The sequence below is a fragment of the Trichomonas vaginalis genome, chromosome II, assembly GCF_026262505.1.
Source record: "Trichomonas vaginalis G3 chromosome II, whole genome shotgun sequence".
Lineage (NCBI taxonomy): Eukaryota > Parabasalia > Trichomonadida > Trichomonadidae > Trichomonas > Trichomonas vaginalis.
Window position 1 is genome coordinate 8,855,939 of NC_067204.1, and position 18,904 is coordinate 8,874,842.

General features: G+C 29.9%; 7 protein-coding genes and 2 pseudogenes across 9 annotated transcripts, besides 1 other annotated feature; 4 read left to right on the forward strand and 5 right to left on the reverse strand.

Moving 5' to 3' along the window:
• Positions 1-178: 178 nt before the first annotated feature.
• Positions 179-1,616, reverse strand: TVAGG3_0510460 (nerve growth factor signaling pathway; the record flags this gene model as incomplete). Its single annotated transcript, XM_001299897.2, has 1 exon — positions 218-1,513. The coding sequence occupies one exon, from the start codon at positions 1,511-1,513 to the stop codon at positions 218-220; it is 1,296 nt and encodes a 431-aa protein (XP_001299898.1).
• A 2,342-nt stretch (positions 1,617-3,958) lies between these two features.
• Positions 3,959-4,480, forward strand: TVAGG3_0510470 (uncharacterized protein; the record flags this gene model as incomplete). Its single annotated transcript, XM_001299898.1, has 1 exon — positions 3,959-4,384. One exon carries the CDS (start codon positions 3,959-3,961, stop codon positions 4,382-4,384), a length of 426 nt encoding a protein of 141 aa, XP_001299899.1.
• A 1,942-nt stretch (positions 4,481-6,422) lies between these two features.
• TVAGG3_0510480 (uncharacterized protein) lies at positions 6,423-7,178 on the reverse strand (the record flags this gene model as incomplete). The annotated part of the gene is made up of 1 exon (XM_001299899.1): positions 6,423-7,178. One exon carries the CDS (start codon positions 7,176-7,178, stop codon positions 6,423-6,425), a length of 756 nt encoding a protein of 251 aa, XP_001299900.1.
• An 814-nt stretch (positions 7,179-7,992) lies between these two features.
• Positions 7,993-18,904: part of a mobile genetic element that runs on past the window's edge.
• On the reverse strand, positions 8,705-9,274 carry TVAGG3_0510500 (uncharacterized protein; the record flags this gene model as incomplete). Its single annotated transcript, XM_001299900.1, has 1 exon — positions 8,705-9,274. One exon carries the CDS (start codon positions 9,272-9,274, stop codon positions 8,705-8,707), a length of 570 nt encoding a protein of 189 aa, XP_001299901.1.
• TVAGG3_0510510 (uncharacterized protein) lies at positions 9,599-10,797 on the forward strand (the record flags this gene model as incomplete). Its single annotated transcript, XM_051236918.1, has 1 exon — positions 9,599-10,797. A coding segment is annotated over one exon (1,199 nt), but the record flags the coding sequence as incomplete, so codon positions are not given.
• TVAGG3_0510520 (His-Me finger endonucleases family) lies at positions 11,226-11,669 on the forward strand (the record flags this gene model as incomplete). The annotated part of the gene is made up of 1 exon (XM_051236919.1): positions 11,226-11,669. A coding segment is annotated over one exon (444 nt), but the record flags the coding sequence as incomplete, so codon positions are not given.
• Positions 15,689-16,090, forward strand: TVAGG3_0510530 (uncharacterized protein; the record flags this gene model as incomplete). The annotated part of the gene is made up of 1 exon (XM_001279841.2): positions 15,689-16,090. The coding sequence occupies one exon, from the start codon at positions 15,689-15,691 to the stop codon at positions 16,088-16,090; it is 402 nt and encodes a 133-aa protein (XP_001279842.2).
• TVAGG3_0510540 lies at positions 16,422-16,636 on the reverse strand (annotated as a pseudogene). The gene has a single exon. A coding segment is annotated over exon 1 (215 nt).
• TVAGG3_0510550 lies at positions 17,414-18,730 on the reverse strand (annotated as a pseudogene). The gene has a single exon. A coding segment is annotated over exon 1 (1,317 nt).

Below are 18,904 nucleotides of genomic sequence, written 5' to 3' on the forward strand. Positions count from 1 at the left end.
GGCAACATTCTTAAATTTTGATGATTAAAGCATATCACATCCTATTTTGGACAATTAGAATCTCTCTTGAAAGTGAGACTTCCTTCTTCTGTTGATACTTATTGAAATTTTCCATTCATACATTGTATCTTTGGGCGAACACTTAAAAGAAAAATTTTCGAAAAATTGATTGAGATAATTGGAACAAAATGAATTTTTAAATAAGTATATGATTAAATTAATTGGCACAAATAGTTTTTAAGTAATCTCCCACTTTACCAGTTGCAACCATCAGTGCAGTGGATCCGTTATTATCCTTTGCTTCTTTATTAGCTCCAGCTGATATAAGATATTTAACAACGTCAAGTTTACCATTTTTTGATGCCCAAATGAGTGGAGTATATCCATGATTATCCTTTGCTTCTTTATTAGCACCAACTGAGACAAGATATTTAACAATTTCCAGCCGACCATTTTTTGATGCCCAAATGAGTGGAGTAAATCCTACACAATCCTTTGCTTCTTTATCAGCTCCAACTGAGACAAGATATTTTACAACATCAAGATAACCATTAGCTGATGGATAAATGAGTGGAGTATATTTATCAAGATTATCCTTTGCTTCTTTATTAGCTCCAACTGAGATAAGATATTTAACAACGTCAAGTTTATTATACCATGATGCCCGAATGAGTGCAGTTTTTCCATAATGATCCTCTGCTTCTATATTAGCTCCAACTGAGATAAGATATTGAACAACGTCAAGTTTACCATTTTCTGATGCCCAAATGAGTGGAGTAAATCCATCAATATCCTTTGCTTCTTTATTAGCACCAACCGAGACAAGATATTTAACAATTTCCAGCCGACCATTTTTTGATGCCTTAATGAGTGGAGTATGTCCACAATAATCCCTCATTTCTTTATCACAACCACATTCGATGAGTAATTGAACAAGTCTGAGATTTCCTGTTTCAATTGCAAAATGAAGAACATTCTTCTGAGGATTAAATACAGATTTTATGGTAGTAATCTTTTTCCATAGTCCTTCTTTGCATGATTTTAAAATCATTTCATGGTTTGCTTTCGATGAAATTTCATCAAGGAATTTGTAAACAGTTTCAAACTCACTAGATTCCTTAAGTTCTGTGATTCTAGTTAAAATATCTCGAGAAAGATTGTAATTATCAACAGTTTCATTGATAGTCGTATCTTTGGTCGCATTTTCATTCTCATTTTGAAATGCTTTGGGCCTACCTTGAACAATTTCTGTTTCGTTCGTAGAATAGTTTATTCCTTTCTCATTATGCTTTAAAAAATCAATAATACCATCAAATATACTGAATTTCATGTATCTTTTGACAGATTTCAGAATTTTAACGACTTCTTCGAAGTTTTTGATAGTAATATTTGCTTTTCGTGTACATGTATATAATTTTCTTGCGTTAATAGTTGAATGTGATTGCTTGAGAAGAGTAATGAATTGATCAACTGTTAAGCGTGAATGTTTCATGATTGCTTTGATATCTCTCATATCAAATGTATCGAAGAAGTTTTCATTGTTAATATAATCGCTGATATGCGCAGCAATGTATTCGAAATTCAGATCCATGCTCTGTTTCGTTTATGAATAAAATTTTTTTGCAGAACAAAAAATAAAAAATCAAAATCTGGATCCAGATTTATAATGTTGCCGATTCTTATCAATCAATTCTCTGGACGCAAAATGCTGATAGAATCATGACAGAATAAATTCAATTCATCATTGAGATTTTATTCATTTAATAAGTGGAAGATACATTTAAGAATCAGCATTTTCCAAAATCCATTGAATATGACCCATAATTGAATAAATGTTCTGATTTCAAAAAGGTGATATACTATTTTCATGTTCATATGCTAGTTTTATCATTAACAATAATCATAAAATTACATATATACATCATTCATTGATATTCAAAGCGTTTCATAGTGGTTTGAATGTATCAATGTTGAATGATAATTTCTAAGCCTTATTATTAACTAATTTCTAACATCTATTATTTACTTGAAATCATCATATGATTAACATTCATTTATTCTATCATTGTTTCATAAAATTTTTTAAAATATATGGATAAATCGTTTTTAAATATTATTATGTCTAATACATTAAATACATATGCTGTTTGCACACATTTGATTTACTAATGTATAAAATGCCTGTTAATTTAAACCGGATCTATGATCCACCCATGAATTTTGAATTCAAATGATGTATTCCTAGTGAGATATGCATTAAAATTACGTTATCAAGGTAATTTCTTCCTTTTTAAGCATTTTGTTATTTTTGAATTTGTTCCATGTTTAGAGATTTGATCTTTCTATTTTGCTAAGTTAATTCAGTTAAACGTCATACAAACATCTAAAAATACATAGATAGATTATATCAAATCAACACTAATCAACACTTTCAAACTGGCTGACAACAATGCATGCCAATTAGTAATGTATTTTACACTCATATAATGAGTGATCATATTAAATACAGAAAATGATATTAATCAATTAAAGTTTAGAAATTTTGACATTTTTGACCAAATGGTTATTTCTATATCGATATGATTCTAAAATATATTAAAACTCCAACGATATGCATCATATACAAGATGTTGTAATATATTTCTAATGAATTACCATAGATTTTAGAATATTGAATGGCGGAATTTTCAATTTTTTACCAAAAAATGCCATAAAAAACATAAGTTCGTATTGTATGCATACATCTGAATCAGATGTCTTAGAGAATTCCTTGGAACGGATAAAGATTCAAATGCTAAATTTTTGTTATTTCATTAAAGATATTAATGCATGAGACGAATAGATAAGTTGGTTATATTATAGGATATCACAAAATTTTAATAAAAAAATCAAAGCAAACTCATAAATCGTTATTAAAAAAGGTCAAAAATAACGATATAAAATTGATTAAATTTAGAATAGAATAAGTAGATTTTATCAGTCAATTCTGACTAAATGTTCGCCGATTATTTTTTGTGAGGATTTAATTTATCAATTGAAGACGGATTTTTTAAGATCAGGTAGTTTTAAATAGATATAGGAAGAGATTTCGATGATTTAAAAAAAAGTGCGCCAATCAAAAACGAAAATTTGAGATGGAAACGTGCTTTTATTTTATGATTATTTGATAATCTAGATGACTAAACATAGTACAACATCATATTTTAATTTTTCCATTTTTTTACTTTTTGTATCCATTTGGATGAAATTATATAATTTTGAAAATCTTCTTAAATTAAATTCAATTGAACATAAAGATTAATATTATTTTTCGGTAAAAGTTAATGTAGGTATATCATTGGATCTTTTACTTCGGAAATGCAGCCAAAGAATTTTATTCAAAAAATATCAATTCAAATTCAGTATTTATCATTTTCAAAATATTTACGAGTGTTGAGTTAAATCGGGAAATCTGACTTGTGATCTATCATAGAGGTACTTACTCTTTAAAAATTGGTCCTAAGAAAATTTGAATTCACTTTTCAAAAATCATTATTTAAATTACACAAAAAAATGCATTTTGATCATATAATAAGATACACCGATATAGCATGAAATTCGAAAAATAAAGTATAAATCTTACTTGTTTGAAATTGAAAATTCATTCTCAAATTTGACCGGTAAAACTTGTTTTTGAATTTTTTAGAAAAGTGTATAATACTACATTTATGATAAGTAACAATTTTCATCCTGACGAAAACATCTAGCTTGTTTATCATTCAAAAATTGAGTTTTTGAATTTGAATTTAGTTTTTAATAATTTTTAATCAAACATACTCATCAAATAGCAAACAATAAATTTCATTCAAAACCATTTATTTGTTTGATAAGTTTATAAATTGAGATAAACGTTGAATAAATTTAATCTCTCAATTTTTAAAAATTGAATGATTGCACTTTCTTAACCTCATTACTCAAAATGAACTTCCAGCGCAGCATCCTCACACCACGCTTCATCAAGGAGAGAAAAAGAACAACAGCACAGTCCATCCGTGACAATGAGAAAGTCATGCGCAGAATAGAAAACGCTGGCGCAAAACTTCAGTACGTTGCCAATTACCTTGTTGGAATTTTCGGCCAAAATGTCGCTGTTTACTCACTTTTAACACATGCCAACAGGCTCTCAGAGCATCTTAACATCCCTCTCGATAGACTTGCTACGAGAAATAGACAGGCTTTGTTCTGCTGGTTCACAGAAAATTGGGAAATTATCCAGCATTACCTTCCATGTGGTGCAGCTGAGCCACAGAATCTCAAATACGTCCAACCAAAGATCTATGATATGCATCAGGGTCCAAACGAGGTAGATATCACTGATATTCGCATGCTCTTGAATTACCATTGAAAATCCACAATTCAAAAAATTTGTAGAGCATTGAAATTATGAGCGGTTTTGTAATTTTAGCTTATAATAATTCTTTTAATATGTAATTAAACCATGATTTTATATAATTGAAAATATTATCTTTTTTTATTTAATAATCACTTTTGTGAATAACGTTATAACGTTTTTGACAAAATCATTTACAACTTCACAAAAAAGTTTTATTTCACAAAATTTTGATGACCCACTATCTGCATACATATATTGGAACGTTTTTTAGCTGATAACAAAATTTGACTCTTTATTCAATTCTTTCTTCTGAAAATTACAAAGAATCTAGCCATTCATGAATTGATAAATGAAAATATTAATCTGCTAATCATGGTAGACTGCACTCTTAGGTTTTTATTGAATAAAATTAATAAAATACGGTCTTGATTGAAATTCTTCTTCAGAGGTATAAGATTTCAAACATGACACTTAATCTATTAATATAGATATATTTCTTATTTCAATTGTATCAAAAATATTTAAAATGCTTTTATTTTCAAAAATTTCAAAACGGGAAATACATTAAATATGAGATTTATTAGCGGCATATTAGTTTAAATATATATCTCATTATATTAATACATTAATTTAAGTTCAGTATACATTCAATTTCTCAATTTTTTGTCATTTGCTGTCCTTCCTCATTTCATTTCATCATCACTCACAATTCAATTATCTACTCTAGTACTTAAACATTTTTGTCTGTAAATCTAGGAATAATTCACTCTTTTGGATGTTTTGTCAGTCCACTTAAAGATATGAGCTCTCAATTTTCGACCCCCAATATACGTTTATTTTAGTTTCGGCATATTAACATGAAGCACGAGCCAAACCCTTAAAGACGTGTCCTCTAGTTTTGCCAACTCTTTCATATATTGTAACTATTTTCAGGAAAAAACGCAAATTCAAAATTAGAAATTCACATTTAATCGAGTATAGTATTAAATTACTATCTTTCGTACACGGACCAAGCAACAACTCAAGGTGCATGCTCATTACAGACAAAATCCCCTCTAGTGCACTTAAATTGGGTGAGTTAGCACCAAACAAGCCATAAGTTAAAGATCTGAACTTGCTCCAGACAATGTATCACTTTAGTTATGAATGCACCAGAAATCCGTCCCAAACACATACATTTCTACGCTAATCACGATAATAAATATACTATTTTGTACTTTTTACAATAAATCTCTCTTTGTTACACTACAAAATCAATGTGCATTTCGTTGCACCAGTTTTGAATCTTGTTAAATAATGATTTTTGTTACTTTCATGATACAGTCCCATTTAGTAAACGGATTATTTACAAAATAAAAATAAAAAATATATTTTTTATTTACGATTTTTTATATTTGGATTTTTAAGGCATAATTTAGAAAATATTAATAATTTAATCGATTTGATATTAAGAAAGACATTTAAAATTCATAAAAGATCCAAATAATTTCATATCCAAAGTTATTAATATTTGAAGATTTGAGGAAAGAAAAGGAGAAATATTGCATATGAAATGTTATCAAAAAATACATCAGAAATTGTAAAAGAATTTTAATAATTAATAAGAGTTGGATGGGTTAAAATTTGTGATGAAACCACCAGATGCTAACTCACGCCACACATAGACAGAAGCATTCTATCACGCAACCACCCGATGCTAACTCACGCCACACATACACAGAAGCATTCTATCACGCAACCACCCGATGCTAACTCACGCCACACATACACAGAAGCATTCTATCACGCAACCACCCAATTTGACATTAATTTTTATTTATCTTATTTTCATTACTATATGCAACCAACCAATATGACATTAATTTTTATTAATATATTTTTCATTACTATATGCAACCACCCAATTTGACATTAATATTCATAAATATATTTATCAAACTTATATACACCCAACGAATTTTCAAATTCCTATCAACCACTTCTTTATTTTTATATTTTACAATTCTTTTATATACAAATTTAATACAAAGTTTTTATTCACTCATCATCTCTACTTCTTTATTATCTTCAATCTCATTCTAGCAGCTCTCGCATCTTTTACTTCCTTCATTAATTCAGGCAAGTATCTTTCCAACCAAATTTCTGGTTTATTTTGTAATGCAGATTCATAATTTTTTGATTGTTTTTCCAGAGAATTGATTAAATCTTTGGCATCTTGGAACGTTTCAAGATTATAAAGCAGTTTTACGACTAAAACTGCTTTATTTTTATCGTCAATATCAATAAATTCTGCGTATTTTGATATTTCGATCGGCGAACTCTTTTCTTTGTGATCCACGAGTTCATCCTGATCACCTACATTTTTATCGATTGGGAATTCTATGATTTCACCTACGTTTTCTCCTATTTTCATAACATGTATGCCTGCAGAGGGAACATGACTCTTATTCATAAAGAAATCCTTGCAATATTTACAAGGATTCTTATCAGTATTAATATCATTATAGGAGAATCCGCAATGTATGCATTTTTCGTTTAACAAGTCATTCTTCTCGCGTTTTTGCTTATTAATGGGATCAATTGATTCATTAATCCTAATGATAGTATCATTCAGAATGAATTTGATGAAAGTAGAAAAGTTTCTTGCTTTTTTTGCAAGTTCGTTAATGTGTCTATGCTTACCCTCTGCACTATTATTAGTGCTTATAGGTGGAATGCGGTGGTATGCTGCTAAATGCTCTTGATCTTTATATATCTGCTTCCATTTTCCCAGCTGCTCATCTGATATATTCTTTGTAGCATACATTTTCTGAACCGATGGATCAAAACATTTGTAATTGTCCTCAAAATCTTGGGCCGATTTTGATAATAATACTATCAGATCAAAAACATGTAGTAAAGTATTATTGCCCATGGTTCCGAGATAGTGCCTAATACAGATATAATTTTGGAAATGATTCGTATTCAAAAATTTTAAAACTCCAGTACCTAAATCGCTCATCCATTTGATTCTTGAAAAGTGCTCCATAATGTTTAATGATTTAAATTCAATATTCATGGCTGTAAGCCACCGTTGATAAGCAGCGGATGATTCGCTGCGCCCTATGTATATCCCTAGAGGGTAACCTCGCATATAGTAATTATCACGAGGAAAAATAAATATATATTTCGGCCATGAAAAAGTAGCATCTAAGTGAATTAAATTACACTCCAACGCCAAATTTCCTGATTCGCTTGGAATATATATAAGAAATTCTATAGGATTTCCATTGACGAATAAACTATCACTTCTTATCGTTGTGCTATAATTTACATAAAATTTCCCGGGATATGAAGTTAAGATATCACCAATCTCATTATCATGCTTTATTTTTTCCTGTATTTCATCTTGCAGAGGATGTCCTGGGAGATCAACTTTCGTTATTTGAATGTACCATTTTAACCTCCCTGAAAACTCTTTGGGTAATTTTAGTTAGTATCATGAAATTGGGTACCAAGGGTCTACGCCCCACAGTCCCCCTTTTCATGTTTTGACAAAATAATCGGATATCGTAAATTTACAAAACATATTTTTGACATTTACAAAAATAAAAAAAATATTTTTTTAAAAATTAACTTTAAAAAATAACCTTAATTTATTTTTATTTTATTTTTTTTTATTTTTATATAAATATATCAGATTACATTTATTACGACACTTTTCCTGAACGTTTCCATGAACTTTTCAAAACGCAAGTAAAACTAAGAAACATGCATTTTAACAGAAGCGAACCCATTGATGAAATCAGAAATTCTGAATATATTATAATACCTTATGATGCTAAATTTATTGCGTACATTCCTTATGGACGTAGAGGAACTAAAACAATTTCAACAAAGACGAAAAATTATTTCTAGAGTGATGAGGAAGGATGTATTTTCTACATTAATGCATACTTAAATAAAGTCACATACGTTAAAACCATTGGTTATACATTCTTTGAATTTTTCATATTTGATGACGATGGAAACAGACGCGCAGTTTATCCATTCGAATATACTTATAACTGTTTTCATAAAGCCCTAAATGAATATATAGTAAGTAAAGGACTGATACCGGAAGAATAACGTTAAAATTTTTTATTTGTTTTTTTTTATCATAGATTTTAACACCCAGAGTAAAAATAAACTTAAAAATAAATTAACTCAAAAATTTTTTAATTTCTGTATATACTAAATTTTTCATAAATGATAAACTTAATTTAGAGGGCTCTTTGAGCCCATCTCGCCGCTACGCGGCTTAGGGTAGATCTAACCCGATATCTAACCTCATTTCTAACCTTGTGAATTCTCTTATAAAGTTGCAATAGTTGAATTCATTAACTGAGCCTCAAGGAAGAAAACATCCTTTCTGTCTTCAGGTAATACAACGGGGCATTTATGATCGTGTGTAGAATACATATCAATCCAAAACTCTCTATTATTTCCTGATAACTTATAATATTTAATATTTGTTAATGGTGATGCTCTAGTATGCCCGATAAATTCATTTTCAACCCCTTTAGCGATATTTGAATATAAGATGACTTGTTTTCTGTCCCATACATTATATGTTATTATTGGTGATAACACTGTTCGTTCTTCTCCAGGTTTATAATTAAATACATTCATGAAGTCTTCATTATACTGAGAAATTTTAAAACTTATCCTAAAATCACTTTGTCTCTTTTCTGCTACTTCATTAAACGGCGAGTATATAACAAATGTGCATGTATGTGAATCATCTATTTGTTCAATAAATTCATAATGAAAGTCTATAATCTGCGGATGAATTCCTTCTTCACCTAATTTATCAAGATACACATTTAATCCTAAAGCGTTTTTGTTAAATTTCTTTTCGAAAATTTCATTAAAATCATTCATGCATTCATATAATGTTGTATCATCTTTGAAATATTTATATATGTGAATAGTTTGCTTAAATTCTTGTGTATCGTTTATAACAACAACTTCAAGCTCAAATTCAACCTTTCTAAATCTCGCGTTATATACATATTTGATAAACCAATATATTTTTCATTTATATTCACAGTCCAGTCAATAGGTAGTTTAACAAGAAACCAAAATTAATGAAGAGTTTGTGAAAAACGTAAAACATGAAATTATTGAACAAAAGAAACAAATTCCTCAACTAAGAAGAAGAGTTAGAATATTAAACTAAATAAATATTTTTATCTAACATAAAACATGCAAAACGAACAGCTTAACGAATTTACACCAGCTGAACATATCCATCAAATTCGTTCATATTTTGAGGTAATCGATAATGCAATTAATATTGGTGATACTAATAGAAGATATATCGATGCAAAAATTCCATCACAACCAGGAAGCGCAAAGGATCATAACTGGGTCACATTCAATTTATCTCCGCCAGGTGAAAATATGCTAGACCTTTATAACACATTCCTTACAACTACCTATAAAAGTAAATATATCCTGGATAAAGCTATTACTGGCTCATCAATTCCAAATACTAATTCTCCAGGTTTCTTTGGCGTTTTTGATGAATCAATTTACACCATTGAAGCATATCAGTTATTAGCAAATGGAAGAGTTATTTATAGTCAGGATAACGCAAGAGAAGAAGCATATATCATTTCTAATTCACAGACTACAGAACAAATAAAGAAAGTTGATGTTTTCTCAAAAACGAGACATAAAGATGTATGGAAACGTTCTGGAACAGTTCGAACAGGTCAAATTATCTCAGGACCTTTAGTTGCAGGAGCTGAAATTAATTTTGACATTAAAATAAAGATTCCATGTCGTAAATTCCTTATTCTAGAAGTTATTAGATTTATTCCTGCTTTTGCAGGCAACATTCAGTTAAAGGTTAAATTTAGTAGCGATGCATTCCAGGTAACAGCACTGCCGGTAGAAGATATTTTAGCTCATAATCCTTCTTTAATCAGTCAGGTAAAAGATAATTATGACCCACCAACTAATAAATTTGTTCCATGGAATGAACCATTCAATATGATAACAGCAGTTTCTAAATCAAATGGTGAAATTACTGTTTCAACAGTTGAACAAAGATTAACGAAGAAATCAGCTGAATTCATTGATTGCTTCATTCATCCTAAAGCATTTTCACTCGATCCAAATATTTACACTGAATTAGTCGATCATTATACATCACAAGCTTTATGTTTTCCAATTAAAGTAATGGACTGGATTCCTATGGACGGTTCGTTCAGTAAAGGTTCACCATCAGCAACTTTCACAGCAGCTTATACACCAATTAACGTTAAAAGCATTTGGGCTTTATTTAGGAAGAATGATAATTATATCGTGAATTTCGAAAATCCTCAATTTGAAACCCTTCAATTATCAATGGGTGCTTATGGAAGTATGCCAGCTGAACCGAGAGCTCTTACGGTCCGTGTTCTATGAAATGGTTGCTAATGCATGCAATACAAATAACGATATGATAGGATTTAATGAAGATGTGATGAGGTCGTTAATTGATGATGGAAGCGTTAAACATTTATATGAATCATACGATAACACTCATTTCCTCTGTGGATTCCCTACGGAAACTGATTTCACATTTCAACAGGGTCAAACATCAACGGCACCAATTACATATAAATTAGGTGTTAAAGCTGATGATACAAATATAAGCGAAAAATACACTGTCAAACCTTTATTAGGATTTCTTAGAAATGCTTGTTTCGCTATTCAAGTTAGACCAGCCGGCATCCCTGCTGTTAGAATTGATGATTATAATTTAGCTGCTGATGGAGGTGAAGAGTAAAAAAATAAATGTAGTTAATTTTTAATTTTCTGATTTTTTTATTTTTATAAAACGATGGAAAATAATAACTGGGAAACGTTAGTAGCTGATGAAGATTATGAAATAAACACAGAATATCCGTATCAAATAAGAAGAAAGAAAAACGGAAAGACTGTCAGTGAGTATGAAGAAAAGAATGGATATATAAGATTAACCCTTAACGGTAAAAAATATCTTAAGCATAGATTAATAGCTATTCAGTGGATTGATAATCCTGGTAGTTTTGGGGAAGTTGACCATTACGATAAAGTTAGAAATAATAATAAGATTGATAATTTACATTGGTGTTCAAGTTCTACAAATAATAGAAATAGAAGTAAAGCAAATGGAGTAGAATATAATTTCGTTGATGAAATCAGTGAAAATTCAATTACTGTTTCACATTATGGAAATCATGAATTTGAGGATTTATTTTACGACATCAATGCAGATTTGTTTTATTATTATAACGGTCGTCAGTATAAAGAACTATACATTAATGAAAACATAAATGGTTCATTATATGTTAACGTTTATGATGTAAATGGAAAAAGAACGTGCATTACATATAGTAAATTCAAACGCTTACATAATTTAATATGAAAAGTTTATTTTTGTCTTGAACGATAAAAATATATTATATCATTTATGACTTCAGAACTTTAATTTCCTTATGAAAGTATTTTTAGTCGTTATTGAAAAGTTAAACTTCTCTTCAAAACAGGGTGCTGTTGATTTGCATAAATCGAATGCGATTTTCCTGACCGTCGTGAAGGGTTTGATATAATTTCATTATACTGAACTCAGAATCTTTATCATATTTTCCAACAGGAATATGAATGTTCTTATCTTCATTATAATAGCATTGTACTGCGTCAGGAAACATTTCGTTAGCGGTTAAAGCAATGACATCTTGTTTTACGCCTTTCATACGTGCATGAAATGCAACTTCACCAATGTCATTTATTAAAAGGTCTATGTAAGTCTTCTTTCCACAAAATATCGACTTGTAAGCTAAACTTTGTTTATCTTTTGTGATTTCTGCAAAATCTGAATGAAACTGACCTAAATTCTTTCCTATTAATTCACGACCATATCTTTTCTGAAATTCCCAAGCTAAACGTGGTATATCTTCATTGAAAATATGCATACTATCACAGTCCTGGTAGAAGATTTGAAGTCCCATATCCTCAGCAGTGCAAAATACTTCATTCATGATACGTTTCGACATAGATAAGATATTAACACCTAAGGGACAAAAGTTAAAGTGTCTGCAAATGCTTTTAGTTAGTTTGAAAATAGTTTTATCCGAACCATCTAAACCTTCAAATTTAATGATATGGTTATAATTTCTGATGGCATACCTAACAGCATCTTTATCATCAATGATTTTAATTTTCGACTCTATCGGGGACAAAATAGTTTTTCCATAAATACTGTTCAAAATTAATTTAATATTTTCTTGTAGCGGATTTTCTTCCTTCTTATACTTTAATCTCAATTCAAACAATTTCTTACTTCATCTCTTATTCTAAAATCTCTTTTTTCATCGTAGTAGTAACCCTGTAATACTTCGCAGCTGATGCCCTGATATTTTATTAAATCCTGCAAAGCTATGTGGTCCACATACATTAAACAGCATGTGTTAGAACTTCTTGGAACCTTTAGCTCCGGGTTTAATTCTGGATCTACTGTTATTAATGGAAAGTGCCTTTTAATCTTAATCTCGGTTATTTTTATTAAAACAAAGAATCCGGAAATGAATTTCTCACCTTCAGGCTCGCCCTGGTCATCATCGAATAAATGTTTTAACAAATATTCACTGTTTAACATTTCTTTCTTCATAACCTTTGGAATTCCTTCTAAAGTATAAAGTCTCGCGATAGCGAGGATATAATGAAACAGCATCGAAGTCAGCAATGAGTTTCTTTTCGCTCTTTTGTTTCATGTTATCTGACAGCATACATCTTCCACCTTGAATACAGCGTGAAATAAATTCTCTTGGTTTATTTGAAAGGTCATATAAATTTCCATTCGGGAAATATACTCTGTTTTCGAAAAGTTTGTTAGCGATTGAACAAATGCTAACGTAATCATAAACGTTTAAATCAAACTCTTTCAATATATCATTTCTGAACTTAACAAAACCTTCTCTTAAAATCCTTACGTCCTGTTTGCAATAAAATGAGCTATATTTTTCTAAATCGAAATGGTTTTCATCTATTCTGCAGTTTTCGATTAAATCTATGTTTTTCATGAACGTTTCAATATCTTTTACAAACTTACACGCTTCAGAAATTACGCCAGTTTTGTTATCATTAACTAATAAAGAGCTTGAATAATATTGATACGGAAATACTTCCTTTTCACCACACTGCAAATGAAACATTTCAGGAAATAGTTTAAGCTTCTTATTTATAACAGTGTATGAATCTTTAATAATGATTGCTTTACCTTTATATATTCCCGTTATCTGCATTGTTCTAGAACCCTTAATAATTGGTGTTCCGCTAATTTCTGTTAAATGTCTTAAAATGAAATTGATATCATAACTGAGGTTATGAAAATATATTAAACTTTTATCAGGAATTCTTTCTAAAAATTTTGTTGCACAATTTTGACCCCAAATGCTTTCGCTAATCTTTCCATCTTCACTATCATAACAAATGTTAAAGGCTTTATGAACTCCATCAGTGCTACATTCAAAGTCAGCGAAGAAAATGTGTTCAGGAATGAATTTTTGTTTTGATTTATCACTATCTTTACTTTCAGACTTTTTCTTTAACTGAACACAGTAGTTCGGGGTATAATTTAAATCTTTAAACGGTGCAAGTTTTTGTTTATATAAATCTGTTGTATAAGTGAAAAGTTCACCATAAGATAACGGTTCAAAGTAATTGCACTCTCTTAATGTTTTCAAAATATCCCATAAAGGAGTTGTTCGCGTAGAATCAATAACAAATCTATTTTCCCTTTTCTTATATATTTTCATTTGACGCTCAATATTCCAGCCGCCTAATGATTTGAGAATTTCGTTATAATTTATGATAAAATATGTTGTCATAGGTAATCTTTCATTTAACATGTAATGGTCTTCAACAAGAAGTAAGTCAATAGTTCGAACAGTTTCACATTCTTTTGGTATATATCTCTTTATTTCATTATGTCTAGAGTCATTGAAATAACCAATGGTAACATTAAATGCTATGCCTGTTGCGTTAGAAATTTCCTGAATCTTACTTTGTGGAAAATCTCTAACTCTAATAACTTCACGCATGTGGTCTACCGTCTGCTCATCAACTCCAGCCTGAATGCAAGCATAAACGAAGCAGTTATCTTCTGTCATCAACTTAGCAGTTCTTTTGTTAAGTTCATTGAAAATTTGATAGCGTTCAAGATTTATAGGTAATCTGCAAATATTCCAAAACTCACCACTTCTCTTTTTATTCGTTCTCTTTTCATCAAGAATTTCATTCCAAAAATCATCTATTTTTTTTCCTATTTCTTTAAGTCTGTTTAATAATCTTTGCTGGTCTGTTAATTTGCTTTCATCTCTTTTTTCTCTCTTCTGTGGCTTACCTTTCTTAATATCGCTCATCGTTAATCCTTCATATTCAGTTAAATCATACATTTTAATTTCTTCGAGGTTCTTAATATTTGTCATGAAGAAATCATAATGTTTTTCAATTATTCCGGCTGCGTTTGCTTCAATCTCTGTTATAAAGTTTTCTTGCTTTAACTGATGAAGCAAAGCTCCGATGTTCTCGATATTCAATGTTGAATTAGTAAATTTACCATCGAGTTTATAACAAATCATCCATTTTTGCTGTGAATTTACTTTTATCTTCTGCAGAAGCCTAATAAACATTTTACCGAAACGTTCATGTAGGTAATTTCTGTTTTCTTCATTGAGTTCACGAATATTAAAATCTATGATTCTATTTCCTGCTTTAACATTTTTGCGTTTATTATTTTCATCCTTCTTTAACCATTTTTCGTCATCAAGAGCTTTATCGTCTATAGATTTAATAACTTCGTTTGCTTTGCGTAATTGTGCAATTGCTTTTGCATACTTTACAGCTATATTTTTCTTTTCTTCATCGCTTTTCTTCTTTCTCGTTTCCCCAACACTAACATTAGTTATATCATACATTTCTTTTCTTACTTCCTTCGGTACTACTTGTTTATGATATAAATTAACCTGAACATCATTTAAAGGAAATGTTTTGTTATTAATGTAATCATTGATTTTCTCGTAAGTGACTACACCTCTGTAATCATTGAGGTATTTAGCTAATGAAGATTTGTTAGTCGCATATCTTTTGCTAACTTCAATGTCAGCATTCTACAATAACTTCTTAATTTCTTCATGGTCTAATCTAGATAGCTTTTTATACATCTTTTATGGAAAATAAAAAAAAATATTTTCCGTAAAAAATATAATTTAAAAATAAACTTAATTTTTTAAAATAATTTATATTTTTAATTTTAATAAAATAATGTCTGAATACAAGTTCTATTCATACAATGCTCTCGCTACTGCTGTTAAGGGTGAATTCATAAATGGAAAAAACGTGAACGTTATATTCAATAAAAAGTTTGTGAAAGAATCTAAATACGGTCAGTTCGTTAAACCATACACTATCATTATTGACAGAAAACGTTACACACCACATGAAATAGCAGTATTACTTAAACAGAAAGGAATATTTGTAAATATCAAAGATACACATTATACGATTATGAAGAACTCTAACGTTGAATTTTTCAGCATCGCCTTAGATTTATCGCAGCAGAAAGAATACAAGAAAGGTGAAGTAGTTGTGAAATATTATCCTTCATCTCTGAAGACAATAACGAATAAAGATATAATCAATAAACTCCTACCAGTAATTGAGTAAGCAACGATTGAATATGATGAAGAAGGAAGTGAAGTAATTGAGGAAATAGACCCTGAAGCTTTATAAGAAAATTTATTTTTGAATAACTGATGGTGTCACCACGTCACCATGTGTCACCGGGTTAATTAACTTCTTTTAAAAATGATGACAGCATGACATTTAGACAACAGGTACGAAAGGAGGAAGGCATTTATGAATTATTTTTGAAGAACTGATGGTGCCACTACGTCACCATATGTCACCTGGTTAATTAACTTCTTTTAAAAAGTGTGACAACATGACATTTTGACATCACAGCAGGATTAATGCAAAAATAAATTCAAATCATACTTTATAAAGCTTCATTTACAGGTATTTCATCATCAGTAAATGAATCCTCATTATCGTTTGGTTCAACCTGTTTATATAATCCTTTCATTTCTTCTTTCAAAACATAACACCATGTTTGTTTACCATCTATTCTTCTCTGTTTCCTTTCACATTTATCTTTAATGCTCATTTGAAAGTTTTTGTCTTTCATGTCTGATGGTTTGCAGCATAGAGCATTTTTACACGTCATACCTGCACACAATTCATCATAATGTGTATTTATCCATTCATCTAAAGGATTTGTTGATAATTCTATTAAATCTTGTTTGGCTTCAGTCATCGGTATGATTCGTACGTTAAACGATGAAAGGTCATATTGCATAAAATACGTCAGTAAATTATCATAAAATTCCTTAGTGCATGAATCCATTAAATTCTTGAAATAATCAAATTGACCCTTGAATTTACCATTAACTCTTAAAACTACGTATCTTCTGTCTCCAACTTCAATTTTGACAGGGTAGAAGTTATTAGTTACCAAAATGAAATTGGCAACATTCTGAGCAGTTCTTCTGGGTTGATTCTTTTCATTAATTCTTATTTGATTATCCGTAATAATTGATTTCAAAGCGTTGAAGTTTGCGAGTCTATCTTCACCTACATTCTTGAGTTCATTAAGTACAAGAAACATTTTATTCTCAACTACTGAATTGAAATTACCCGTTAGCTCACTTATTTCAGTAATGTTTTTGATTGAATAACCGGCGAGAAGTTCAGAAATAATGTCTGTAAATCTGTTTTTACCTGTTCCCTGAAGTCCTTTCAAATAATTGCTGTTTCATTCTTGATTCCAGGATGTTGAATCATTGATGCAATCCAGCCGAGAAGGTATTTATACACTTCATCGTTATTATCACAAATGGCTTCTTTAATGAAATTCATAAACATCTCAATTTTTGAGTAATCTGGTTTTTTGAGAACGTTGTATTTATAACCCTGAAACGTTGAGAAAACATCTGGGAATCAGATTTAAAGCAAACACCCTTAACGGTTAATGAGACAATTGATTTAATAGTACGTCCCATGCTGTTATGGTTTTACCTTCTTCTTTAAATAATTTAATCATTTTGAGTGACTCTTTCATGTTTGATTGAAGAACGAATGATATTTGATTCATTTTGTCGTGATATGTTTAATCCTTTTGAATGAAATATTTATTTCCACAATCTCCAAAACGGATTACACGTGATAAATCCTCAATTACTTCAGAACTGTTTTTATACTGATGATTTTCAGCCTTGCGTCTAATATCTGTTATCAAGAATGAATCATCAAGTTTTATATCAAATGTTATTTTTGGCTTACGTAATAAAGGCAAAACGTATTCATCATAATATTCCTTTTGGTATAGTTTTAGAATCTTCACCAAAACAAATGGAGAAGTCATTAAATGTGCATATCTACTACGTGCTTTTTCAAAATTACTTTTTGCATTTTCAGTTAAATTGCAGAAGTTATAAACGTTATCGTATGCTTCATTAATCAAATGATCCGGTAACGAATTAATTGCTTGAAACAGTGTGAATAATGTAACTTCTTTTTCTAAATTCATGTTTCCACCGTCATTATGTACTTCAAAATCACTGATGCCATCAACTATGCTCTGGGCAAGTTTATCGTCAATGTTTACATCTTTGTTTTCATTCATGATAGTCTTTATTTCTTCGTTCTTCTGTTCAACTCTTACCTTAATATTCAAATCATTTAATATATCATTCACTGTTCTAGTTAATGTTGAATCGTAACTTCCACGAATGAATGAGTATGTTTTGATTGGTTCTGTTGCATTCTTGCGAACTCTTGAATCAGCCATAACTACTAAAGAACGCTTTGAATCATCCATAGAAGTCATGATATCAATATCATAATCATTGCAGAATAGCATTTAATCATTCTGTTCGAAACTGCATAAAAGAAATTAGTGTTACAATAAATGTGAAGACCTCCTGAAGCGGTTTTAACGATAACATCTTTATCCGAAAGTTTTGATAGAATGTCTTTTCTAACTGTTTCTTTAAGTTCATCATTGTACGATTTATTGATATCAACATCTATAGTCGTTAAATTTGATATTTTATTTACTAATAAAGCCATACCAGTTTTCCTTCCTCTTCCTCCATCGTGTTTGAGATAGTTATGTAAATCAATCTTGTTTTCACCAATTCTTTCGTTGAGGGTTTTAGTTTCTGCCACAACTAATTCCTCAGCTAATGAATCAATAACTTTTTCATCAGAAACGATATAGTTGCTGTTGTTGTTTGTTGCTGTCATTTATATAGGAATAAAAAAATAAAAATAATTTTAAAACTAACTTTATTTTTGGACTGCATCAAATTTCCTGGACTGTTGTCTAAATGTCATACTGTCAGTAATTTTAAGAGAAGTTAATTAACCCGGTGACACATGGTGACGTGGTGACACGTTCATAATTAATGAAAAAATTAA